General features: G+C 49.7%; 1 protein-coding gene across 15 annotated transcripts in view; it reads right to left on the reverse strand.

The window, feature by feature from the left end:
* Nucleotides 1-27,616, reverse strand: part of MSI2 (musashi RNA binding protein 2) — a 257,207-nt gene that overhangs the window by 161,679 nt on the left and 67,912 nt on the right. For 14 of the 15 annotated variants that reach the window (XM_075440222.1, XM_075440221.1, XM_075440224.1 and 11 more), the window contains exon 6: nucleotides 7,710-7,802. The exons of the other annotated variant lie outside the window; for it this stretch is intronic. In XM_075440222.1, coding sequence (XP_075296337.1) covers nucleotides 7,710-7,802 — 93 coding nt within the window. The remainder of the gene's footprint in view (nucleotides 1-7,709; nucleotides 7,803-27,616) is intronic. 15 annotated transcript variants of the gene reach the window in all.

A 27,616-nucleotide genomic window follows, 5' to 3' on the forward strand; every position in this document is an offset into this window, starting at 1 on the left:
GACTAGATGACCCACAGAGGTCCCTTCCAACCCCTACTATTCTGTGATTCTGTGATTCCAGGGGTCTGGCTCAGGTGCAAAACCAATACGAAGACACTACAAGCAAACACACACATGGTGAAGGAGGAAATGTATATTTTCTTACAATTTTTTCTCCCCAAACAGGGCCCCCAGTTGATCACTGATTTCAGCTGGGCTCTTGGTCTGCTCCTGGGTCGCCAGCGGTGCATCACGCTCTGCAAGCTCAGGACCACACTGCTCCCCTGCTATTTCTTAAGGTACGTGAGAGAGAATACAGGGCACCAGCCGTAACTTTATGCCAAAGAAATCAAAGGATGTAACAGACTTGTCTTAAAATAAATACATTTGAAACGAAGGACGCAGGCCCTGCCCTCAGGGCTGCCGGGAGCCGGGGACGCCCAAGCCGTGCCTACGGCCGAGCTGCCGAGCCCAGGCCCCGAACCAGCCCGGGTGCTGCCAGCCCCGGCACGCTGCTACCAGGGCGAGCTCTCCAGCCTGCGCCAAGCCCACGCTGACGACGGCTGCAGGGGCAGGAGCATGTTCACAGTGCCCATGCCCTCAGAGCTCATGAAGCAAGCAAGGCAAGGAAGCGCAAGGCGAGATAAAACAGCTTGCCCAAAGGCAGGCAGCACGTGGGTGGCACAGTGGGAAACAGAAGACAGATGCTCGGGGCCCCGACTCGCCGCCACAATTACCTCATCTCACGCAGGTTACGGCGCTACAGCATAAAAGCTTCCTTGCCATTTCATTTAACCGGGGTAGAAAAGGAAATAAAACGGTACTTCAAGCTTCTGCTGAGTTCTGATACAGCCTTCTTGCCCACAAAGCCTGCCTCAACATTTCCTCTTTTCGTAAAATCCAGGTAGAAACCAACATCTAATTTATAACAAAACCACTTCCACAAAGCATGTGTCTTGTTACAGACCACCTAAAAACTGACTTCCTGTGTACGACTTCTCATCGACAGGATGAAAACACGGGCTGCTTTTCAAGCAACGATCGAGTTTCTCAGTTTGTTTAAAAAAAAAAAAGATAAGAGTATGCGTGGGAGGGAGAAGAAATAACAAAAGTGCTTCAGGCCATGAGGGACCACTATATCCCAGATGCCTTTGTCACATGCTGAATCAAAAATTTAAAGGGACATTCATTATCCTTTGGAATATCATGGACGTAACATTCAAATAAGGAAATCCAGAAATACTGGAACTTCAAAGCACAAGCAGAGGGCAGAGGCAGCAGCGCGAACGCGGCTGGATGCGGCTCCGTGTCGCTGTACCGGAACAGCCCCCACTAATGGTGTTCGCCACTGTCCCAGACTCACCAGAAGCTGCAAACGATGACGTATTTGTTGCTCGTTCTGTTTTAAGGAGGTGCAACGGGTTCAAGTTAAGCAACTTCTCCCAAGGTACACCCAGTTAACTTGGATAGAAAAAAGAATATCATGAGCTACAAGCTATTCAACATCACGTCTGGAGCTCAGAATCACTTTGGAAGGGAACAGTGAGGTTAGCATCAGTTAAAAAAAGAAAAGCCAACGCATTCTCCATTTTATGGCAGATTACAAAAGTTTCAGGAACTCCGGCTGTGACAGACAGAATGTAAACAAGAGTCTCGATCTGTCTCTTCGTTTCATAACACGTAACCAATTCACAAATATTGAATCTGGAAATACCGTGCTGAAAAGTGTGGAAGGCGAACAACTTGTCAAACCGAAAAATGACTTTTCTGCAAACCATCCGTGTATCCTATTGACCGTTAAATCTACATATCAATGTCCAGCAGATGCAGCAATACAATTCCGACTGTACGCCAAGTCTAAATTAACGAAGTTTTCACTTTCAAGCAAGCAAAATCCCGTGCACCTCCTGACTGACCCCAGCTCCACACAGCCTTCGAAATCCCCCCAAAACGAAGCCATGGCAAGAAAACCCCCTTTTCTCATGCTAACAGCTCCATTGTAATAACATCTTCAGAGGCCATACTCCAGGTCTCAGGCAAAAGTAAACCACTGGAGTGCTTAATACCGCAACAGCGCATTAACTCGTTCACACCCAGGCAGCCTGGCCAAATGAGGAGGAGCTCTCTCTCCTGTTTTCCTGATTTATATTTTCACAGCTGTCAGAGGGAAGCATGTAGGAAGCGAGTTACGTAAAGCACGCGATTCGCCTGAACTCCTTCGGTGCAGATGACACCTCCTTCCCTCTCTCCCCTCCCAGCACACTTCCACAGAGAAAGCAGAGAGGCTTTATTACAAAAGATTATTTTTTCAAAGGTTAGACTGGCCATTATTTGCATTGCTGTCTGAGTCACAAAGCACGACATCGTACAACCAGCGAGGGAAGCGCTCCTTCTCGCGTCCCGCGGCCCCGCCGCTCTCCGCGTTCGCCTCCTCGCCGGGCAGCAGCGTGGCCCTGCCCAGGCGCCTGGAGCGGAGACAGCGTTTGAGAAGTTCCCTCCTCTCGCGTGCCACCGGGCAGCAAGTCATGGCTACAGAAGGGAGAGATGAGAGTCACCATCGTGCAAAGGCTCAGCAGCTGCACAGGAGAAACACAACATCCGAAGCGAGATCTTACGACTCCGCCGGTCTGGTTTGCATCTCACAGGAAATAACAAGTGACTGTGCAAAAGGCTCCAGACCCAGAGAGGTAATTCAGAAATCCTGTCTTGTTTCAAAATCTCCAAATCTTACAAGGCATTCTGGAGGAAACAGCATGTTCCAAGCAAAGTGGAAACACGCCTACGATTTGTCTGAGGGACCTCGTGGGAAGCCAGAAGAGAAAACAAAATGAATGCATACTGGTTTGTTCCAACTGCATCTGAAAATTTTAAATAAAAAGCAAATGCCACAGCCCCCTTCCCCAAAAGTCATTTGAGGATTGCTGTGAAAGAAAAAACGTAGAGCCAATGCTCCTGCTTCGAGATTTTTAGAAGTAGTAAAACCGCCAGGGCCACCAGCACCAATGCTGCTTTTCTAGAAGTTGGAAAAAACGATCTGCAAAAACATTGTTTGTCCACAGAACCGTTTCTCACACCTCCTTTAAAAACCACCATTCTTTTTCAAAAAAGGTATAAATTTAAAGGTATTCTCTCCCACACGAGAAAACAGGACTCTCCTACAAGAACAGCCACACACGGGCTGATCTAACAGCTCACGACAGCCGCAAGGTACCTCTGACTTCCGCCCGTTCCCACCGCGCCGGAAGCAGGGCGGAAGGACACAGCGGCCTTTTCATTCACAGGACTGTTCCCAGCAAGCCTGATTACGGTATTTACAGTAAGAAGGTTTTTACTCGGAATTCTGTTCCAATAATCGGGTCAAAAAGCGTACGTGGAGCCCAGCCCCGTTACCGCAGCCATTAACGACCGCACGCAAGCGTTCAGCAGCCGTAAGCTCACCAGGCAGCCCCTCCAACCCAGCGCTCGAGCCTGGCCCGCCCGCGCCGAGGCAGCCGCGCCCAGCGGCACCGCAGGGGTTAAGATCCCGTGTCGGACAGCAGGCCCTGGCTCCAGACCAGAAGGGACATGGGAACCAGGGCAGCTGAGTTATAAAGGCCGTATTGTAGCAGCCCACTGGATTGGAAATGACTTGTAGGCCTAATGAAACAAAACTTTGGCAGTAAAACAGAATGAAAGGAATGAGACAATAAAAGAGAGGAACAAAGGGAGCAGAGTTGTTTCAGCTTAGGAAAATAAGCTCACTTTGTTGTTGGGAAAAGCCAAAGCCGATTAGGATAAACCAATGACTAGGCATAAGTCTTCCAAACTAATTACACAGTTCGCCATGTGAAGTATAATTGCAAGTCGCAAAATAAGGACTACACTACTTTCACAGGAGCTCTATAAAGGGAGCATTACCTAGTAAAAAACAAACCCTAAGAAGTCGCTTATCATCCGTTGCTCGCAGCTTAAAAGGTGCAGAACATGCACGTCCCGAGAGAAGTGCAATTCATTAGCGTTCGGGGGCTTGCCGCTGCTGGTCTCAGTCCTGCGGGTGAGGCTTTAAGAGGCTGCTGAGTTTTTTTTTTTCCTTTTTTAAATGATACCAGAAGCCTTAAACGCTCCAGCATGTCCCGATCTTGGAGAGCCCCATTCTGCTTACGCTTTCAGAAAGCCATAAAGCAGGCAGCCCTGCAGCCACAGCCCCGCTGCTGGCTCAGGGCACCGCTGGCCTCTCCAGAGGGGAGGAAAGCGCAGCCCCACCACGATTCCCTTCGCGTCTCCTCACTTCCCACGCTTTGGCATTTACATTTTTTTAAAACTCGGGTCTTAACAGCCAGGTTTTTGCACAGGGGCAGCGCTGCAGACCCTGAATGGGGCAGCCCGGCCAGTGAACTTGTTTTGTTTGCAAGAACGTTTGAAACATCTTCAGCTGAACCAAGAGAGGCTCACAGAAACAACTGCATTAGACTATCAGGATTAGGTGGTAAGACGATGGCTTTTTTGTTTCCTGCCGATTGTAAATGGCTATGGTTTAGTTTGGAGGGATGTTTTCCCAGCTTAGCCTCCTTGTGTCGTCCTGTGGATCCTGAAACCCCGGGAAGGAGAAGCCTCAAGCCCCCACGCTCGCCCAGACATGCCTCCCACCAGCCGCCCTCCCCGACGGCTGCAGCGGGAGCGTGCCGGGCCGCGTGCCGGCATGGCCGACGGGCCCCGCTGCCGAGCCAGAGCCTCGCCGAGCTGCCCCGGGGAGCCCCACAACACCCACACTGCACGGGCTGAGCATCAGCAGCTCTCAGCAATCACCGGGCTGTTAACCACGCTGCTCCGGGCTCCTTCTGTTGAGCCTTTTGGTCTCAAACAGGCGATTCTTCTTCCCAGCCTTCCTCCGCGCCGTACAGCAGCTAGGGATGCCCGTCTTTGCGAAACAAAGCTGGGACACTTACAGATCCCAGGCTTTACAGAGAGAAAAAATAATCGCTATCAGAAACTTCACAATCAAAGTCTCAGGAGTTATCATTACCACTTATTTTGGTGCTCTAACGGGCAGGCATTTTCAGTGGTGAAGTCAGGGAAGAGGGTTTATTAAAGCAATTTTCTTTTTACTGAGGAAAAAGGTTCTGGCATTTACTTTTCAAAAAGCTGCAGTTTCAAATTCAACACTTTAGCCCTTCCCTGCCAACTCCAGCTAAACGAGCGAGCCAGCCTGGTCCCAAAGCTGGTAGCTGTTCTAACCACGTCGTGTATTTTGAGTGCTACCTCCGGTTACCAAAACAACCTCCCCTGGTTGCAAAGCTCTTCTCTGCAACAAGTACAGACAGGATTTCAAGAATCACAGCAGTAGGTAAGCAATTTTTTCCACACCAATAAATAAGCTCAGTGTTTCAAAGAGCAAGTCACCTGAGATGCTCTTATCAAATATGGACGGCTCCTCTACCCGTTAATGATGTAATGCAATTTTCTTTATTTTAAGCGCTAAGCAAACGCAAACCTTGCCAATCGAAGATGATGCGCTGTTTGCAATGTAACGGCTTGACTGGAGAGGGAGGCTCAGGTGCTAAGCAGTGCGCAGACGTACCGCCAGGCCCTGCCACCAAGAGCTTCCATCTCAGCAAGTCGAGGGAAGGGAGGAAGCGGCAGGGACACGGAGAAGGAAGCAGCTCTGAGAAACCTGCTCTGGTGGAAGGTGTCCCTGCCCATGGCAGGGGGGTTGGAACCAGGTGATCTTTAAGGTCCCTTCCAACCCAAACCATTCTGTGATTCTGTGAAGGAAGCAGCTCCTACAAGGTCCCACAGGGCCAATCCTGGGTTACATCTGAATGCAGCATCCCACCCACCACAGTGGATTAACTAGGTTTCCAATTTAGCTGAGCCACAAGTCCCCATTTCCTAGAGTCATTAACTAGCTCTGCATCTTCTCACAACCAGAGCCTTGGGGAGAATCACCTCAAAACACCCCACAACCCAAACAGTCTCAGCTGATAAACAGCAAAGTGCAGTGGAGAGAACTTGAACGCCAGCATACGAGGTCGAGTCACGGTGACCCAGCTGAGAAGGGTCTTCTCCAGAACACCACCGACTTACCAAACTCATCTCCTTTCATCTCATCTCATTTCCTGCAACTGGAAACAGCCACCCCGGTACCACAGGGACCAGGGCCCATGAACCCCAGGTCCTACAGGAGCTGAGCTCTCACGACCGGACCGCCCAGCCTGGGCAGGACATGTCCCAGCCCTGCTGCCAGAGGAACGGGTTCCAGCCTTGATCACAACTTGTGCAATTGTTTTTAGTGCCTTGATTTCCTAGGCTTCAAACTAAGACACTTGAAAAAATATTTAATTTTCCGAAGGTGTTGCCTCTGGAAAGCCAGATCTCTTTCAAGCTATCTCCAGCAAGGCAGAGCACGGAAGCAGGACTGAAGCGTCCCGAATCACTAGTCAGCACTGCAACGCGCAGCCTCGCTGGCTGCGTTCTCAGGGACTGTAAAATTGCAAGTATGAAACTACCAGATGGTGAAATTAAAAAGACTATATTAAGACAGCATCCAGACAATATGCAAAGCACTTATACTGAAACTATTATTAACTTCAAAAATACAGGTTAGAGGAGTTCTGCAATTAGAAGTAACTACAGAAGAAACATCCAAAAGCTCATGTAATCCTTTAATAAAAGGCTCAGCAGGCTGTAAACATCCTGCCGGAATCGAAGATTATTATTGAAAATAAAATGAACGGTTTGCAAAACAACCATCAATCCAGCACAGGAACAACTTATAAACTCCCCTCCTCACCCCTCAACAGAATCCTGCCTGGCCACGGCTCTTCGGGGCAGATAAAAGAAACAAACCACCTCCAAGGAAGGGGAGCTGCCTTGCCGTGGGACATCCTGCTGTGGTCTCATGCAATCCTGCATTTACATCGCCAGCCGCTGCGTTCCACAAGAGAGGAATCGAGCTGCACGGAGCCCACGGACACGGGTCTCCGCGGAAGGTGGTACCACGAGCTGCTGTCAGACAGACGGCTCTGCAAGCTCCTCACCCCAGCGGAGTCCCGACCAAGCCCCCAGGAGCCCTGGGGATGCAGGGAGCTCCAGGGCACTCAGTGGCACTAAGCTCCAGCTAGGCAGAGCCTGGACTGGGGGTCTGAGCTGGCCCAGCACTGCAGAGACCATTCTGGCAAGGTTCAGGTTTCCTTCCTTGTATAAACTTAAAAAAAAAAAAAAAAAAGCCAGGATTCTACACATTTCCAGAGGATCTTGCATAACATTTTTTAAAATAAGAAATTAAATTGATATTCTAGTGACTTCCATATTATTCTTGCTATTCATGTGGTTCCTTCAAGCATTTTTACAACTTAATGAGCTCTCTCCGATACATTTATCTGCTCCTTTTGCCACTGGAATCAGGAGTACACAGAGGGCTGATTTTGTGGAGAAGACAACTCCCTAATCACTCAGCTAAGGGTCAAGTTCTTCCTGAACATACACAAATTCACCTCCCAACGATTCTTTTTTCTCTAACGAAGGCAAACATTGTTGGCAATGTTGTACACTTACACATGCAACAAACAGAAAAGGAATTCCAGAAGCGATTCCAGAGGCTTCAAGAAATTACAATGAAACGCAAAAAAATGTGGCCCTCCTCTGAGCATAGGCCTCACTGCACTTTTGTTTTTCAAAACACACTTTAAAAAGAAAGGAAAAAAAATAGGAGGAATTCAAAATATGTAGTGCTCACTAGGGCAGGAACTTACCTTGCCAAACTGTTCAAAGTATTGCTTTACGTCTTCCACTACCGTATTAGCCGATAATCCACCTACAAATATTTTCTTTGTTCTTGTGACCATCTGTAAGAAATTACAAGACAAGCATACGGTTTAACCAGATTATTTCAAACAGTATGTGGAAAAAGAAATATTCTGCAGATGCCATCCCTAACCCAGTTAATGAGAATATTTCTTTACAAAAGCAATTCAGATTCTATTTGATTAGATACTTTTTTTTTGTCTTATTTTGTTTTTCTTTGAGAAATGGCTGAGTAAAGGCACTCAATAACAACTCTAGCCCCCGGATATTTTTTTTTAATAAATGATTTTTATTGTGCTTCTCAATGCAAATATAAGTGAAAGAGCAGTCCAAGCGTTGCATCCTCACAGCTACTGTCTCACAAAGATGTGCCATTCCCCCCCCTCTTTCTCCTAAAGACAGAGTGCGTGCTCTGTGGCAGACGTAGGGTAATCACATCAAAATCAAAGCGATGTGTTATGCTTAATAACTCATGTTAAGCTCATGTTAAGCATGAAGTTTCCATGGGTCAGTTCAAAAGGAACTTGCACAGTTCCTTTAAAAATAATCAAATGACAGAAGACAGCAAGAGCTACCGAGGCAGTGCGCTGGCTGCCATGAACCATGCTGCAGTGAAATGCTCGCAGTATCGCCAGCCGTCAGGGGCTGGATCGGGCCCTTCAGAAACCCCTTCGTGTTCCCCAAGACCCCAGCTAAGCACCCAGCTCTTCCTCCAGACCCACGCGCCCCCAGGTTTGGTCCGTACGAGGTGACGGGACAGTGCTGGGCTTCCTGCGTAGGACGTACCACCAGACAACCCATTACCCATAGCCTGGAACCCCTTCAGACAGGCAGGATCCAGCCTGGAGACCCAAACCCCAACGGTGGCAGGGGAACCTGGTGTCTTTGGTGGGCTGACCCCAGTTCACTTGAGCCTTGTGGGCCACCTCAAACCCAGGCAGATCCAGGACACGGCTGCCAGCACGCTCCGAAGGGGCAGGCATCCTCCCCATGTGCTTGGACAGCAACTGCTCAGCAGCCCACCCCACCACATAGAGATGTTTTTTAAGTCAACGTTGCATGTTAACTCAAGAAACCAACAGACACGTCAACAACAAATTCATGCATTAAAATGCTGGAGTTTGTTTTCTGCATGGCAGAAACTGGACGAAGCGGCCAACTTCCAAAAGCAGAAGGGAAAAACCACCCCATACCTCCAGAGCCAGGGCTTCCTTGGTTAAACAGAGACCAGCAAATGCCGGAGCGATGCAACGGGAGCAACCCCGGGCAGCTGCAGCTGCTGAGCACAGGGCCTGGCGGTTTCTCACTTGTGCACCGAAGACGAGCCGCGTTTTACAGTCGCTACCGAAGGTCGCACGGTGCAGCCCCACGCGGTCTCGGCCCCGCAGGTCAGCACGGCCACGGCGGCAGCCACGCGGCTCTGCCGCGGGACCCCGGCCCGCACGCCGGCCCCGCGGAGCGCGGTGCTAGGCGAGCGGAGCGCGGTGACAAGCCGTGCCGCGCGGCGCTGCCAAAGCCTTCGCGCAACTGAGACATCGAACAAAACGCTTGGAGGGGCCCCAGATTCTCTCAGCGCAGAACAAATTAAACATCGCTCCCATCTCCACCGCCACTCAAACCAACCAGGGCAGGCGCTGCCCTCAATCAGCCCCTGACCATGCTTTACAGAGCTTCACTATTTTTATTTTTTTTTAATTTAGGAAGAAAAGAAGAAAAAAAAAACAGGGTAAAAATTCAATTATTTTTTTCTGGCTGCAATCTAGGACTCCAAAATTGAAGCCCAAGCATATATTTTTCTGTAGAAAATTGTCATTTACAAATAAAGAATTGGCTAAAGCCGACTTGTAACTAAAGGATTTTGCAGGGCTGTCAAGAGCCCTCCGCCTGCCAGCATCTGATTTAAGATCAGGCCAAGCTTCTGTTGTCATACAAAAGAGGGAGGAAAGCAATTATTCTAAAGCAATATTTGAAATTATCATAATTTTTATATTTGACCAAGAAAGAAAGAAAAAGAGCGCTACTTCTTTTAGCAGTGAGATTGAAGGTTAAAGAAAAAAAAAAAAAAGACTACTTTGTTTCAATAGCTTCAGACAAAGAAAATATTGGTAATGACAAGCAAATTCACAACTTTCAATGCCTAGAGACGTGTTGTTAGCTGGGAAATGGTTTCAGAAATCAGCTCTTTGGTACGAAAGTGAAGCACAAGATTAAGTCTGCTTTTACAGTCGACGTTCTCCTGAAGGGCCGGTTCCATCGCTCTGCTGCACGCACTCCCCTCAGCACAGGGCCAGGAGCGACGCGCAGACCCAGCAACTCCTCCCATCCGCCATTCCACCCGCCACGGGGCACCGCCGGGCCCCCATCCTCGCCCCGGGCCCAGCCAGGAGCCCCCTCCCCGGACCCAGAGACCACCGCAGCCCAGGAGACGCGGCCGAGAGACCCGCGCAGGTTTGGAAACCGGCCTCTCCCCCGTCCAGGCGTGGACACGCACAGCGGAAGCGACCGAACGAAGGCCGCTCGCTGCGGTGCCACGACGGGCTGCCACGGCCGGCGACGAGGCCAGCACCGTGCCCGGCTCAGATTCAGCCTGGGGCGCCCAGGAGAGCCCCAGCAGCCGAGAACAGCTGCTGGAAGCACCCATTTCCTTCTCAAACATTAACTCAGGGAAACTGCTGTATGCCACCGACTTGTCTGTGCTGGTACAGCCTCACCAATTTTCAGTTATTAGATAACTGCAGCAGGACCAAAGCCTCCAGCTCCTGCTCTAACCTGCAAACCCTCCGCCGCCAGCGCAGCAGGCGAGCTACGAGGCGAGGCTGCGTCGGGGTGAAGCCGGAGAGCGCTGTGGCCCGGCTCCGCGCAGGGCTCCCGTGCAGCAGGGCAGAGCTCCGCGCCGGCCCCGCAGCCCGGGGACGCAGGACGCAGACCCCTGGCCTCGCAGCTGCCGCCAGAGGTTTGCCAACGTCGCAGCCAAACGCCATGGAGTGTTCAAGAGACATTTAAGCAAAAAAAAGTATTCACTAACTGAGGGATTTTACTACACGAGGGACACTGCTGGTGCAGATCAGCCACTGAATCACCAATATAAAATATTTTAAAGCACATGGGGCTGCCAGGAGCAGGTGCATTCACACACATGATTTCTGAGAAAACTCACGTTAAGCAGAAACTCCCCAGACCTCCCACTGCCGATGGCTGGCAGGCACGTGACGAGAGCACCTGATTTCCCACCAAGCCCTCTCAGCTGCCTACAGTACGGGACAGGGCACCGCCACCGATGGGCTTCTGGTTCATGCTGGTTAGGGATGTTCGCACTGTCTGACACGGTAGCCTCCTCTGTCACCTCCCCACATCTGTGCTTGTATCATGGTGGAAAAACAAGGGGCTAAAAAGCATTTAATGAAGTACACTTCAGGCTGTTCAGTAAACATAAAGATGACAAATGATCATGCAGAAGTGAGGCAACTGAAGTTTCTCTTCACAAAATTAAAGTTTTTTAGATCAAAATTTCTCCTTTGGCTGTTAAATCAGCATATCTTTAACAACCCCACAAAAATTATGATTTCATAAAAGCATTTATGTATATATCCAAGAAAAACACCCATTATTAAAAAAAAAAAAGCCCCAAACCTAAGAGCCCCCAGCGTGCAGTCCCTTCGGTGACGGTCACTGAGGATCTGCACCTTTCCCTGCACGTCCCTTCAGAGCCTGCTTTCTGGAGGCTGCTGACAGCGGGGACGTTCCTGCAAATGGCCTGCTGGGGTTTTGGGGTCGGTCCCTCAGCCAGCCGCTCCGCCTGCTCCCTGCCCGGGCTGGAACGGCAGCGCCTGGGCAATAAGCAGTGATTTGTGTGAATCAATCCCAAATCCACGCTTTATGAATGACTCCGAGAGGTCTAGGTCACTCAGAAACCACAATACTTCCAGCCTCGCGTCTGTGTTTTTAATCTGCAGTATAATATATCCATCATTCACTACTGCAGGGCTCCGCAAAATGAGATATTAAATGGTTTTGGAGCTTTTGGATACTGAAGGTGTCTGTCTCTCACCGCAGAAGGAATCGGCAGCAGAGAGTTAGTTCTAAGGCTGGTTATAAAGTCCGTTAATTATAAGTACCGGCAGAATTGCTCTGTTTGTCTACTGGGTTGGTGTGGCAGTTAATCAAAACACATGTGACTACTACTGCGAAGAGTCATTCAAGGTTACAATCTCTCCAGCGCTTGGCTTTTGAGAAACACCTTCACCTTTGTGTTCTGAATGGGAGCAAACACTTAGGTGGTGCAGAAGCAGGAAAAAACCCACCCTGCGTTAGCGAGACGAGTCCTCCGATTTTCTGCCATTTTTTGCAAGATTAAGGTTGTAATTAGACCAGTTTGGGGCATGTCAGGTAAACATTCTCCCAACAAGAGGCCGAAGATAGAGCCTCCAGGAACAAAAATCCTGTCCCACTCGCACACGTCAAAGCCCTGCGCGAGCCGAAACCAGCCGGCTCGGGGAAAAGGCAGGAACTGCAGCGGTGCGGTCAGAGCCTCCCGGCCAGCGCCCGGTCATCTGCTCGCACTCTCACGTACCAACGCTCTTTGTGTTCTTGGCGTTTCCCCCTCCCACTGAAACTGTCTTATTATCACAACTATTAAAAAGGAATAAAGGGGATTTTTAATCTCATTAAATATTTTGCAGAATTCCCAGAATTTCAAGACCTCAAGCAACAAGTACCCGCCGCTCTCCTCCGGTGAGCCGAGCCCGGCCCATGTTTAACACAGGAGCTACATGTTTGACTTCAGGGTAACGGCCTTACGGGTCACTTCCCTACGCAGCCTTCGTCTGCTGCTCCCCCCACCAGCTTTAGCGAAGCGCTCCTGGCTGCGGAGGCACGGACGATGAGGTGGGGAAGGATGAGCGCTCACAGCCAGCCAGCACCGGGAAGAGACTGCGCGTGTCACTGGCAGGTCTCGCTGCAAAGCAGAACGCACGTGCTTTGAAACGGGGTGGCCAAAGGTGCAGTTACGAGTGACCTGGGCCAACGCAGACGGCAGCAGAGTCAGAAACGCCGGGATATTCTGCACGCCATCGCACCTCTGCTTGAACCAGGACTGCTTTCTCAAGGGGCAGCCGGCCCCTAGAAGCAAGAGACAGAGACCCAGGGCTCAGAGAACCAAACCCCGGGCACCGGTGCGTGCGCGCCTGCCTGGACTCCATTAGGGCTTTGCACCCTCGACTTCTCAACAGGGTGGAAGTGGACTAGAGTACCAATAGCCAATCTGCATCACAAATTGCTGAAATTAGCATTAATTTCAGATTAAACTAATTATGCATGTATAACTGTTTTCCAGAGCACATTCGACAGCGTGCATGCGTGGGTGCATGTGTATTCCAGCTTGCTCACCTAATCTGCAGTTTGACATTTCATCATTTCTAATGTATCCGCCTTCTAAACAGGTTTATAATTGGAAAAATCATCTTTAGTATATATGCTGAACTGCATTTTATACCCCATTGTATTGCACATTCAAACTACAGCATTACCTCTAATTAAAAACAACAATAACTCATGTAATAGGGGAAGTGATCTTGTTAACTAAATTGCTAGGCTTCTTTGGCAGAGCACAAACCATAAGCAAGAATTCTCCAGTTTGGTTTTTTTTGCCTCCAGGATCCTCACAGCAAGTTCCAAAAAGCTCAAGTTCCAAAAAGCTATTAAAAACCAAACTGAAACACCTCGCAAAGCCCACGATGAAAAAGGCAACACCCACTGCAAGCTGCCAACCCTTCCCCATCCACCGAGCCGGAGAACCCGGGGGACCGTCCCCATTCCCAGCGCCGCTGTCCGGCTGCCAACCGATGGACACGGTTTGCTGAGCGCTCCACACAGCAAGAGGAACTCAACCCTGTGCAAAGGCAGCGTGGCTCTGTGTGCCACGTACTACACGCCGAAGTATTCAAAATAGGATTTCAGCAAGCCTTAAATGGTGCAAACCCCTTGTGCCTGACCCCCGTGCAAGCTAACGTCGCCCTGCGAGCAACCAACCCAGCTGCAGAAGGGTACGCAGCAACGCAGGAGCTCTGTCTAATCCAAACAAGTGGCACAGATTTTGCTTACAAATAAATGCTTATAAATATCTGCAGGGTGGGTGTCAGGAGGACGGGGCCAGACTCTTCCCAGTGGTGCCCAGCGACAGGACAAGGGGCAATGGGCACAAACTGAAGCAGAGGAAGCTCCAGCTGAACCCGAGGAAGAACTTCTTCCCTCTGAGGGTGACGGAGCCCCGGCCCAGGCTGCCCAGGGAGGCTGTGGAGTCTCCTTCTCTGGAGATATTCCAGCCCCGCCTGGACACGGTGCTGTGCAGCCTGCTCTGGGTGACCCTGCCTGGGCAGGGGGTTGGACTGGGTGACCTATGGAGGTCCCTTCCAACCCCGACCATTCTGCGATTCCCAGTGGCGTAAATCACTTCCCTTGATTTCGGTGGAAAACACAGATGGATTCCCTTCTCCCGATCCATTCGCAAATGAAACTGTTAACTTCCTCCCTGCTGTATTCCTCGCTTTTGGCTGCCTCTGGTTTTGCTGCTGACTTGGGGAGTGCCAGGTTTTGGCTGGTGGTTTAGTTTCTCCCTCCCTCGATGACTACGGTATCAGCAGGAGGCAGAACACACAAAGTGATTTTTATACGACAGATCGAATTGGCAGCAATCGCCAAAACCGTCCTTGGAGTTTCACAAGCAAATCTGGCCTGGCTCCAGAGGAGCCCTTCCCGACCACCCCCACACCGCACCCTCCCGCCTGCCCCCCTGGGAGGGCCAGCCCCTTCGCCCCTCGTGGGGCAGCCCGTCAGGGGCCCTCCCCAGCGAAGGGCTCGCTGTGCGGGCAGGAGCCCCCGCAGATCCCCTCGGCACCCCGCAAACCAGCCCCTGCTCTCCAGGCACAGCAACGCCTTGACGTGCCCCACCACGAAGAGCTAGCTCCCCGCACGGGAGATCCGACCTCCGGAAAATTAACCCCAGCTGCGAGAGCTCAGCGTTTTTGTTGAGCAAAATCTGGCTTCAAGCTTCGTATCAAAAGGTACAGTAAAATTCACCAGAGCCAGACCTCACACCCTCCGGAGAAGAGGAACAGATCACAGCCCCACAGCCTGGCTGCACGCCCGTGTACCGTATCCCTCAGGGCTGCTCCTTTCTGCTGTGCTCTCGTTAACTCTTTTAGGGGCTACAGAAGCGAGGTACAGGGGCAGGCAGAGGGGAGCAGAGAGAAAATCCATCTAAATCCCGCTGGTTGCTCTAGCTTCTCACCCACGGCACGGTAAGGAAGGAAACCGAACGTTCGCTGAGTGCAGACAACTTATTTAACATGCCTGCCTGATTACTGTTCAGCAGTGCTTAAAAAATGCATTAATACATTTAAATGAAGATAATTATTTTTAAAGGAACACATCTCTGGACCACAGGTGGAGATCACCGCCCAATGTGACGATGTACTAGGGGTGGGATTTCTGCAATTCCCATGTCATGTAGGGACAAAGGTCTCAGTGGGAAGCAATTAAGACTCTGCTCCTAAATCTACAGGCTACTGGCCAAACTCCACCTTGGAGAGGGAGCGAGAGAGACAGAGAGATGGCATTCTGCCCGGGGACCTCACATTCAAAGCCATGGCAGCAATATTTGATGGGAACACAGCATTAACTGACCATTACAGCGTTCATCAATTCCCCCATTTATATTATCCTGCCTCCTGGAAAGAAACGTCCTGTGCCATATCCAAAATACAACCAGAAAACTTGTGTTTTCCAGCAGGGCATACAACTGTGAAAGAACACGTTTACAAGGGCACGTTCAAGGTCGATTTAGAGTAGGGCTCTACAGGTGAAGCAGCCCTTCTGCCAGGGTGGACTGATGCAGGTCAAAGTGGAAAACCAACCTAAGCAGCTTCCCCAAATGTACCCAAGTCCTCGTTTTTTAATCTGGAACAACACAAGAAGGTAACACAGCCACCCAGCCGCCCCTGCTTTCCCAAACCCAGCAGGGGTGTGCAGTGAGACAGACCATGCATGGAGCCTGGATACAGCGGTGAGCAGCATGTTCTTCTGTCCTCCCCAGGACACGCCGCACTGCTGCAGATCTGCTGGAGGCAGGAATTTGCGTGGGGCTTCCACAATTAAGAGCGGCCGAGGGCCGGCCCCAGAGGACAGCTGGCCACGGAGGCCAACAACTTCAAAACTGTGTGTCTGGAGCTGGATGCCAACCGAGGCAACCTAAGTGGTCTAATTTTTCCAGGTCCTGCAGCTTCCATTGACTTAAAACCCTCATCCAAGAGTCCTCACAACATTTTTGTGGTTTGAGTCATATCATCTCAATTAAAATCTATAAATCTGTTAGAGGAAGAGCAGTAGGCAACGTCGAGTAAGTACCTTCGATTGGTGCCGTATTTGCACGCAGCTCTGGTTGCTGGTGGAAGCGTCGCCAGCTCCCGGGCGCTGCAGGCACAAGGGCAGATGTTTCCACCAGCTTTCCCCGAGGGTGAGCACCAAACAGCTCATGGAAGCTCAGGCAGAGCCACCTTCAACCCAAAGCTGCTGCCTACAAGCCAGGCGGGCTGGCCAAGGCCGCGAAGCCACACTGCCGCACCACGGCTGCCAGCTGGGAGCCGCAGCGCGGGCCCTGCGCTGGCCTCTTCCATCAGCTGCTGGAGTAACTGTCGCAGGGCCAGGCATCAACCAGTCTGCAGGGGACACGCTCCTATCCTACAGGCGAAAACTTCTCCTTCTGCGCCGCACGCTTACCTCTGCCGTCAGGGAGCACGCACAGGCAGTTACGCTGTCCAGCCAGCCGTAGCTTTTAGCATGCAAGCGGCTTGCTCTGTCAGTACGCCCCAGAGCACGCGGTGCTGCAGCTAGAATGGCTTTTATGGGGCTGTCAATGAACCTTTCTTTAAGCGTACACTCACAAAAAGGAGAGGGAAGAAACGTAACTGGAGGTTTAAGACAGCGTTCAACAAAAACCAATGGCACAGCCCAATTCGGGGACTAAGAGAAGTGCACGTTCTGTGAGAGTTTATAAATTCTTCCAGCTCCAAACACTGAGGTCGCTCCAAAGAAAAAAGTTTATTGCCTCTACAGTGCAGAGAGCAGAAGTAATTTAAATACTTCTAAGTTAGTATCAACTAATTTTTCATTATAACCCTGTCAAATCAGTGATGAGAGCTCTCTGTTAAGACTCTAGATAATGTTCTGCTAAAGCAAGAAAAATTCACAGGAAGGGAAAAGAAACGTGTAAAGCAATTTACCTCCCTCCCAGCACACTCCAGATGATTTCTCCGAAAAGAACAAATGGAAAACTTTAACCCTTAGCCGTGATTAATTTCATCTACATAATACAGATGCACATGGCAATCAGTTACTGATGAGCAAGTTTTACCTCATCTGCTGAGTCAAGCTCATGTCTATGCAACACGCTGCTTGGCTTTTTCGTAAGGGTGATCTCTTCCTCTGATGCGAGACCAGTGAAATCTTGCCAAATGTCCAGATTTGCTTATTACTGCTGTTGAAATACTTTCACAATTTTACGAAATGCCGCATTTTCTTTTATCCTCTTCCCCACACACAAATGGGTTGGTGAATTGCAAGAATTACCGTACTCCCACCTTCATCTCACAAAAGAAAGATGTTTTCCTTGCCAGGGAAGGAACCCACCAGCCATTATGGAAGCAACATAGCTGTTGCTCTAAAGCAGATCAAATAACCCTTGACTAGGAATAAAAGGGCCCCTGAGGAGCAGCATCGAGAATGAAGAGTGGAAGCAAGACAAGAGAAAACATTCATACTTTTTCCAAAGGAAGACAGCACCTCGCAGCTACAAGAGCTCGTCTCCCTTGTGTGATGTTTACTCACTTCTTGACCACAGGGCAAGTCCTTTCAATCTCCATAGGGCTGATGCGTCAAAGAATCTTGGGAGAAACTCAGCTGGAGTCTGCAGGGCTCAGCATTTAGGCATACATTTTAACTCGCAGTGTTTGTGGAAGCCTCATTAGGTTGAGTAGGTTGCACAATCAAGTGCTATGTGCCTTGATTTCCACGAAAAGAAGAACAAAAATATATCCCCACAGCTCACTGGAGCCTCTGAGGCTTCACTCATTAAATGTCTGACCCACTGGAAGTCTGATTTGAAGGTGCTGGAATAGTGCAAGACATTGTTACCGACATTATTGTTATTAAAGGAGGAATAAAAAAAATATTATTCCTAGCTAGGAAGGTCACACCAAACTAGCAAGCAAGAGATAAATCAGCCAAGGTCTCCAAAAAAAGGCATTATTTCTCCTTTACTCCAACATCTTAATGTGCATGACTTTTTTTGTGCTGGAAATATATTTCTATAAATCCTCCTCTACAGAAAGCTTTGCTTTCAGAAGGGGAAAAGTAGCAGATAAAATACTACCCATCAGAATGAACTCAAGTCTCTAGTAACATAACTAAATGTGCAATGTTACAGATGTTTTATAGCCAGGATGTCAGATCCATTTAGATCATTTTTACAAACCCAGCAAGAAATATCTCCCCGACGCTGGAAACCATGCTAACAGGTCTTGGACCAATTGTTTACCCAAACAACGGTGCCGTCAGGGAACAGCAATAATTACTGACCAAAGCTTGGAGGGCTCATTCCTCAGCCTTGTTCCGGCCAGATGAGAGCCAGAGAAGGATGCTGGGCTGAAAGAGGAGCTACATTAAGACAGTGGCAGGAAAGGGGGGAACTGTGAGAAAAAAGTGGCAAAGGAGTAAGGGTGGATTACCACTGAAAACAGAGAAAGCAGTACGGACTGAGGGCAACCGCTACGTCCCGGAGAGCGCAGGGGACAGAGCACGCAACTGCAGCCCGAGCTATCCCCTGCCTCTGCTCGCGGTCACAGCCCTTTGCTTTTCCAGGCTCTGAGTCCCAGGAGCACCACTGAGCAACCATTCCGTAGGGGACAGAAGACCAGACGGATGGGAACCACCTCATTTTCTGCGGGCGCTCCCGTTGCGAGGCCGGCCATCACCGCCGCCCCGCGCAGCAGGGCCCGGAGCCTGAGCACCGGTGGAGGCAGGGCCTGGGGGAGAGCACGCTCCAGCCCAAAGACCACCCTGCAGCACTCCGAACGCTTTCAGGTACCACCCACACCTCATCTGGTGGCAAACACAGCATCACCAGTGTGCTGGAACGGCCTCATCCAGCGCCAGTGCAAGCTCTACCTGCAAAGGGCTTTCATGGCTGTAGGTTCAGCAGCTCCAGCTGCTCCCCCTCGGCCGGACCCAGACCTCCTCCACACAGATGCACCCCACAGCCAGCACACCCTGAAGCCTCAAAAGAACTATGTGCAAAAAGTAGTCCTTTTCCAGGAGTAACTAAGTAGATACAACTCCAGCTGCTGCCAAGGAAAACCAAAGAAAAGAGAGGAACGGCGCGATCTAACTCAAAACCTTAGGTAGCTTGATCTGCCTCCAGACTTCACGTAGCCCTTGTTGTACGCCAGCAGCAGAATCCAAATGGCTCATTTGCCCACTGCACGCTGAACCCCGAGCTAACGTACTTCTCCTGTTCATTTGAGTGAGGAAAGCAAAGCCCCACTGCCCCTCTACTGCTACCCCCACTAAAGCAAACGGGTCGCTGGTTCCCACGCGCGTACGCCCTGCCGAGGCCAAGGCGTGCGGACACAACGCGCAGCCTGTCCGACGCGCCGTCAGCGCGCCCAGGGACACCCGCGCCGGAGCAGGGACGACTCGGGCACGGCTGCGAGGGGTCGCACCGCACGGCTGCCTCTGCCCCGACACAAACCCGCCGTCCAACGCGCGCCCGGGTACGCACACGGGCGCCGCATCCACAGCCGTTACACCACACGCACCCACGTCGTCCGCGCACACGCTGCCTGCACCCTTCCACTGACGTATGGTTCTACTTTCAAAGCCCGTTAGCAAGTGGTACCCAGCACTGAAAGATTTATTACCCAGAATGATAACGGCCTCATGCTGCGTTGTTTGTTAATTGTGACTAGCTTTGCCTTCAGAAGGGCAGGAGCCTAATAAATCAGTTATCTCCAGGAAGAATTTATTTAAAGCTGTTAACATTGTAAACCCGAGTACTTGGCAAGAGATTCTGCGAAAACGGATGTGTTTATACGTTGGCATTTGGATGGCAGAACCCACAGTGTGACTCAGCACCCAGGCTTTAATGAGACCATCTCTAAGCAAGACCTTGATGGGTTCAGGCGGACTTCTGTCCACCAGAACAGGCCAACTCTCACGCACGTGGGGCTGTGCTGGGACAACCACAACCACGCACCGCTGGGCCTGGACTTACAGCATGCCAACTCCCCACAGCAGCTCCGGGTCCTTGTAACAGCGAGAGGGAACTGGGCCCGGCCCAACTTCAAGCACACGTAACTAAGCTCGGGCTCACCCTCGGCCTCCCAGCAGAAACAGCAAGGCACACTGCCAAGCTCTGTGCCGCTAACCAGGTTGCAACCACAGAATCACAGAACAGTTTGGGTTGGAAGGGACCTTAAAGATCACCTTGTTCCAACCCCAGTGCCATGGGCAAGGACACCTTCCACTAGACCCGGTTGTTCAAAGCCCTGTCCAACCTGGTGGCCTTGAACACTTGTCATAGACAAAAAGCTGGTATTAAAAGAACTGTGCCAGAAAATGCAAGCGCAAGGGTAGGAGACAGTTCAAGTTTACACTCAGCTATAGGGAAACCACTACCTCCATTCTCAGACGATCCGGTTGTTCCTAGTCGCAGTGCTCATTAGGTGTTGAAACCTTCGTAGATCTCGAGAACCATGGTACATTTGATCCTCAGCACAGCTCCATCACAGCTCCCTGTCCAAAGTGAGGATTTGGGGGAAAGAAACGCATGACACGGAAGTGGAGGCTCTGGGACAGGAGGCAGAGAGCCAGCAAACCACACCGCAGCTCACAAGGACTCCCTGCTGCCTCTCGGCCAAGCGTGCAGATGATCTGCACATCTCACCGGGCAATGCCTCCAGCTCTGAGCCCGCCTGACCCCAGCAGGTCTCACTTCAGAGACACGCTCGCCTGCTCTCCAGGAAGATCAGCAAGAATGAGCTCCCTGCACATCACATCAAAACCACAGGTTTTCACACTGCACCTCTCTCTGTTCTCAAATGCGAGGCTCCCCTTGTTCCAGCACTTGCAAAATTTGGCACAGATAGTGGATTAAAAGAAGATTGTTGTCATGTTGACAGGCCTGTCATTTCTTTTTCTCCCTAGGGCTGCAAGACCTGCAGAGCTCAAAGCAATCACTGAATTGTGGCATTTCGGTCACTAGCTTAGCCTCCTACCTACTGAAGGATAAGAGGGGCTGCTGGTTTCTTCCTTCCCCATCAAGGCTCAGAAACACAGTGCTGCACTGCATAGCTGCCTTACGGGCTCCCGGAGCAACGGCTGCTATGGTGCAGGGACTCTTTCCTACCTGATCTATAATACCAACAGGCCTCTAATAATAATGACATTACTGAAAATAAGCAACTGGCTGGAAATACACACCTTCTCCATCTTTCCCTGTACAAGAACTCCGCTGGTATCAAAGACTATCACAGCTCAACGCACTTACAGACCTGAAAGTGCCTAGATCGTTACAACACTGCCAAAAATCTCACATAAAAAGGCCAAGTCACTGAGACGACTGGATTTCCAGGTCTGGCAGAACATGAAAAGCTGGGACAACATCCCATGAACAGCCACTTGTGTAGTTCGACTCAAGCCAAATCTGAACACCATTAGCATCTGCCTCCTGCCTGACACACGGGGATTGAGCTGAAGACCTCTAAAGCTAGCTCCTGCAATTTGAGCTTGAACTCTTATTGCAGGAGAAGAGATGCTCAGAGGACACAGTACTGGGAGGAAAGCAGCAAATCCCTCGCCTGCAGGTCAAGAGACAGACGTGCTGTTGGCACTGGAGAAACCTACCTCAGCTTGAAGTCCCAACTGGCACACTAGCTGAACGCCGCTGCCCGGCTAGCTGCAGGGTGGTGGGAGAAATCATTCCTCCCACGGAATCACAAGGTCCGTAACTAAACTGGAAATTTTAACATAAGACTAGCACCAGGCCTCGACCTGCATAGTTATACACAGGGCTAAAGACCACTCCAATGTTTGTAAGAAATAACCCATGAACCATGTGAGCATCTCTAAGCCACACATGGCTCCGTACAACAAAACAGTCTGTACAGGTGAACAACAAAATCTCTCAGAGGTTCATCTCCCACCTGTCCAGCCTCGTGTCTTTAGAGTGATATCAAGTACGTAAATACGCTGTCCAGACTGAATTAATGCGGGGGAAATGTTCTCCTTTTACATGAAGGCTAACATCACCAGAAGTCGTCTGGTGCAGCAGAAGAACATCACTCTTTTCAGTGGTGCCCAGTGACAGGACAAGGGGCAATGGGCACAAACTGAGGCACAGGAAGTTCCGTCTGAACATGAGGAAGAACTTCTTCCCTCTGAGGGTGACGGAGCCCTGGCCCAGGCTGCCCAGGGAGGTTGTGGAGTCTCCTTCTCTGGAGATATTCCAGCCCCGCCTGGACAAGGTCCTGTGCAGCCTGCTGTAGGTGACCCTGCTTCGGCAGGAGGATTGGACTAGATGATCCACAGAGGTCCCTTCCAACCCCTACTATTCTGTGATTCTGTGATTCTGTGAAGGGGGTCACCACGAGCTGCACCCCCAGCCAGATGAAGCCAGTGGTAAGCCAGGGGCAATTCCCTCCCGCCCTCCAAGAGAACCTGCAGCCCTAACGCAGAGCCTCAGAACTGTGTGGCAGCCAGACACCTTGCTTGCCTCTTTTCGACAGGGATTTGCTACCCATTTTTATGAACCACGGTCTGCCAGTCTTTCCAGCTCCAAAATTCTGCCCTGAAGGCAAACGCGCTGCCAGCTGTGGCAGGGTTTTGATGGATCTTCTCCACAGAGAAGGGGAGAGGAGAAAGCAAAGGGGCTGCAGGTTTGAAAATTTGAGGTTATACATTCAGCTCAAGTTCAGCAATCCTTCACCCATTGTTAAATCACAGACCACACGCTGCGAGTTAAAGACTTCTATAGGACTCCGGGGACTAATCGAGGAATGATTTCAGCTTCTAACTGTGCTCTAACCAGGCACTTAGGATGCAAAGCACAAGTTTGTGATACTATTGTACACTGCATCAAAATGACTTTTTGATACATTTCTGCAAATAACTAATAAGGAAAAAAAAAAAACCATCACCCTGGCATTTAACTTAATTCTTCCCCTCCGTCCCCCATCCTTATATTCACGTTTGTGACAAACAGCCTCTGTCTTCAATTAGGTCTACTTTATGCATGCATGAAGCCCCCAAAATATGAAAGAGCTTTTATGCAACACCGGATTATCTAATGTGCACATATTTTGCAAAAGAGCACTTTTAAAATACCTAGTCACAGAGAAGGGGAGAAAAAAAAGCACTCCATTCAGCAAGAGAGAAAGGGGAAAAAAAACCTACATAAAAGCTGCAAAAAAGAAACTGAATGCATTTTTATATTAAGCAATCAAGTGCTGTCACACACTGAAAACACAAAGCATTGGAAGTTTAAGTGGGCATACACTAAGGGCCTTACCATGGGACACACTTTTTCAGCAATACAGAAAGCGCTCCCTTATCAACCTAGCACAGTAAGAAGCAGGATCTCTGCCTGTTTGAAAAAAACCCAGAGAAATAACTTCTCTTGACAGCCTGACAGCTGACATTCTTAACTGAAAAAGCTATGTGCCAAGAATTATCAGGCCTGGCTTTTCTCCCCCTGATAGATGACAGAGCAAAAAACAACAACGGCCACACACATCTCATAAATCACAACTTTTATTGAATGCCTCGCCACATAATGGCAACAGTCAAACTGAATAAAGACGCTTTTCAGTGCTCATCTGTAAAATACTGGGGGAGAATAGAGATCATTCCTAGCACTAACAGCCTACCCCAGACAGAACAGGTATTAATATCAGTGCTGCCGTATTTCTTATGGAGTTACCTGAAGAGTTTGGAGGGGGTTTTAATCTTTCATTGTTTTTCTGGGGGTTTTTTTTGGTTTTTTTTTTGTTTGTTTGTTTTTTTTAAGCAATACAAAAGAATGTAGAGAGGAAAAACAGAAATTATGTGCATGAGGGACAGGGGCAGAAGGAAAGACCACAAGCTCTAAACAGGTAAACAGAGGAAGTCCTGTTGCTGACAGTAATGTCTGCACTGAGAATTACAATCTGGCCTTCAGGATAAAGCCGGTCCACAGAGACACAACCACTTGTTGCAGAAACTGCTGTCACGTGCCAGGGTTCTTCCCTCTGAAGCACCAGGCATCTGCCGACAGACTTTCAAGAACTGAAGAGACAGGCGAACAGAGAATACGTGCATGCCAGATTAGGAGAAAGCAAAGGTGGCAGCCCCAATCAAGAAAAATTAGCATGATCTCCCAAGTCAATTAACTGGGAGGAAGACTGAAGTGACAGTAAAAGGAGTTGGGACCGCAGATGAATACTAGATGGACCAGTAAAGGGGAGGAGGGAAGCAAAGGATAATTCCCTAAAATAGAAACGTTATCTGACAGGTCCTGATTTAAGAGCACAGCCCCCTGACTACAGCACCAGCCGGCAGAAGCCAAGTCCTTCCGACATCATCTGTCAGGGCGTCTCAAGTGAAACAGGTCCCCAGGACCAGCGCTGTACCTCATAAAGCATCAAAGGCAACACATCTCCCCATCCCAAAAGGGAATTTCTAGGCACTCTGGAAGACAAGCAGCTTAATTAATGGCCCTTTATAGAAAGATATGGACAAGAGCAGGTCAAATTTCTTTCTGGCAAAGTCCTGTGATCTTGGGTTTTTTGATTTTTGATGTTTTCTTTTTTCCCCAGAAAAAAATGCCATCCTTTACATGAAATTTTGTGGGAAAGTAACAATAAAAGAAAATCCCATAATGTTTTGAAGGAAGAAAAAGGGAAGAGGAAGATTAACTTCTGAAACCAGCTGCATGTTAGATACACCTCAGCCTTGGGATCTCCCGAGCAGCATCTCGCCAGGGGCCATCTGCAGGAGGACAACTCCCCAGACAAGATGGAGGCGGCACTTGAAGCTAAGGCCTCTTCAAAAGCAAGGTACATTGGCTACAGTAGCCCTTTACAACACACACAAAATAGTTCCAGGTTTAGAGACACAAAATATTGGGGGGAGTTCATTACATTTTAATATTAGCTATGAAATGTCCCTTCCTCGAGCAGCTCAATTTTGCCTTCTGACAACTGTCTGACTCTTCAAAGTTTCCACATTTGATGGCGAAATTACCTTATCAGAAACCACGACGACTAACTTTGTTACCCAGGGCACTGTCCCTCTAGGGACAGCGAGTGTAAAACCTGGTAAATGTGTTAACCACCAGCAAACCCCCCAGCAGCACACGGCCACAGCAACGCTAGCACAGCCTGCTCGCTCGGGACAGCGCTAAGAGCCGCTGCGTTCACCTCTCCGCAGTCACCCGAGACATCACCGGGAGAGCGGTGCTCCTGCTTCAGCTCTCAGGAGCAGGAACGCCCGCGACACGGACACCACGCTGCATTTCACAAAGAGGATGCCACAGCCACGAATTCCTGCTGCACGCAGAAGACGAAAACACTTTATATTCCGCTAATATAATGTGTGCTGTAATGTTCATGGCAAGAGGATGGTGCTTTGCAACTGGCTGAACCAAAGAGCACTTGGATTTGTTGAGTCACCTCCGACTGCGTAAATTCCACTGTCAGTGACTGGTTCCATTAAGCTAATAATGATAACAATAATAATATTTTCTCCTTTTATCTGAAATATTGAAATATCAATAGTAACTTTCATCTGAATAGTTTAGAGGCACTTCAATTTTTGATTTCAAGAAAATCCTAAAAATGCATTTTAATCTCCCTTGTAATAGAAAATTTCTAATACAATCTTTCCAGCACATAAACCAAAGAAAGCAGAAGGGCATTTGTATATTAAATCAATTACCAGAACTTCCCTTCCCTTCACCCAAGCTAATTAAAATTTCATGTGATCCATACCAATAACAGTATAGAGGATCACAGCTGGTGTTTTCAAAGCCAAATGACAAAATAAAAATACAAGGGGATCTTGGTCTGCAACCCTACTGCTATAAGACAAAAATAGACACCCAGCTCCTACTGAAATTCAAGTCAGTGCAAGTTTGACACCTAACTCCTTTGAAACTTTAAACCTGAGTGTAATATCAGAGTGCCTCAACCCACTAGGCCAGAGCCTACAATTCCCACCACAACAAGGAGCCTCCAAGGACCCATGGCCAGTTTTATGCAAGCAATCTGGGCTCCAGGACCCTCCAAGTCTTGTTTCTTTCTGCGTGTGGCTGCACCACACACAAGCACAAAGCATTTTCTAGTAAGTGGAAGTCTGACACAAGATTCTGCTCAAGGCTTTGCAGGAACAAGAAGAATCAGTTTAGGCAGAAGATCACTGAGGTTCACCTGTCTTCTCCTCCTTAGCGACAAGTCCATAGAGGAAAATCCCTTTGACATCTGGAAGGGCCTGGCACACTTGCTGAAACCCAATGACTTGCATTACAGTTCCACGAGATCAATCAGGCTTATAAAGAAGGGACAAGGTTACTTCGATGGGAGGAGGAAACCCAAGTTCAGAGGGGGCCATGACAAAGGACCAGCGCCCTCGCTCCATCACCAGGCCGGTACCTCCTCCATGCATTAGCACTGTCATGCAACTCAGGAAGGAATACGCCGAGCGACACTGCCAATGCAGCATCTGCTATCCACAACTCACCAGTGGTCACCAGTAAGGAGAAAGCCTTCCAGTCTGTATGAACATGTTTACAAAGCAAGCAAGCACCAATCACTCGCCAAGTCCACAGGGTTTGAGGGTATAGAAAGACATGAGCTGAACCTGGAGGACAGCAGATGTAACTTAGACATGAGAGAAAACTTGATAAAATTACAAGATTATTTGGAGAAATTGGGAAACCACTTCAAGCCTCCAAGACCATGTCACACAAACACCTGTTGGTTTGATGTTGTTATAACCAACCTTACCTTTTCTGTGACTTCTGAAACAAACTGCCAGCACAGAAGACCACAGGTGTATCTCCCAGCAGCAGAGCTACGAGGAGGCTGTGCACCCAGCGCGTGCTCTGCAGCTCCAGCCACAGCTTCCCACCACCCGCGGCTTTGGCTCGGGACACCGGGTTAGTGCCAGGCGGGTCCCCACGGGCTGCCCATCCCCGTGGCCTCGCTGGAGCCCCTGCACAACACCAGCCCACGCGCAAGCGGCAGCAATTGCTCCCAGGACACACCAAGCCTTCTGCACAAGGCACCGACGGCTCTGCCCTCACACTCTGCAAGGCACAGGACGCCCCAACACGTTATTGCAGGTCCTCACCACCCGACTCGAACCAGCTGGTGATAAGCAAACGGTGGACATCCGGCTTCTCTCCTCATGTATTTGTCAGGCTTCGACAGGGAGCACAAAGAACGACTTGCTTGGTCTTCCCCTGCACCCCAGCTTTATTTGCTGCGTGTCCATCCCATGGTGACTTCTGCAAGCTGCCCAGAGAGCCTTCAACTGGAACACCGAACCAATTCCACCTTTTTCAAACCAGAGGCCCTGACCTCCAATTTTGTTAAGTGCAAACCCTTTCTGTGTCTGTTTCCAATATCACCTTTTTTGAGGAAACAGACTGAGCATATGCTCCTGAGGATTTTGCCCACACGGTGGGTGGGTGTTACGATAAACTTCTACGCAAGAAGGCTACCAAATGTGTCTAAATACCTAAGGTGAGGGCTGGTTGGTTTGTTTGGTA

The sequence above is a fragment of the Opisthocomus hoazin genome, chromosome 20 (genome assembly GCF_030867145.1).
Source record: "Opisthocomus hoazin isolate bOpiHoa1 chromosome 20, bOpiHoa1.hap1, whole genome shotgun sequence".
NCBI lineage: Eukaryota > Metazoa > Chordata > Aves > Opisthocomiformes > Opisthocomidae > Opisthocomus > Opisthocomus hoazin.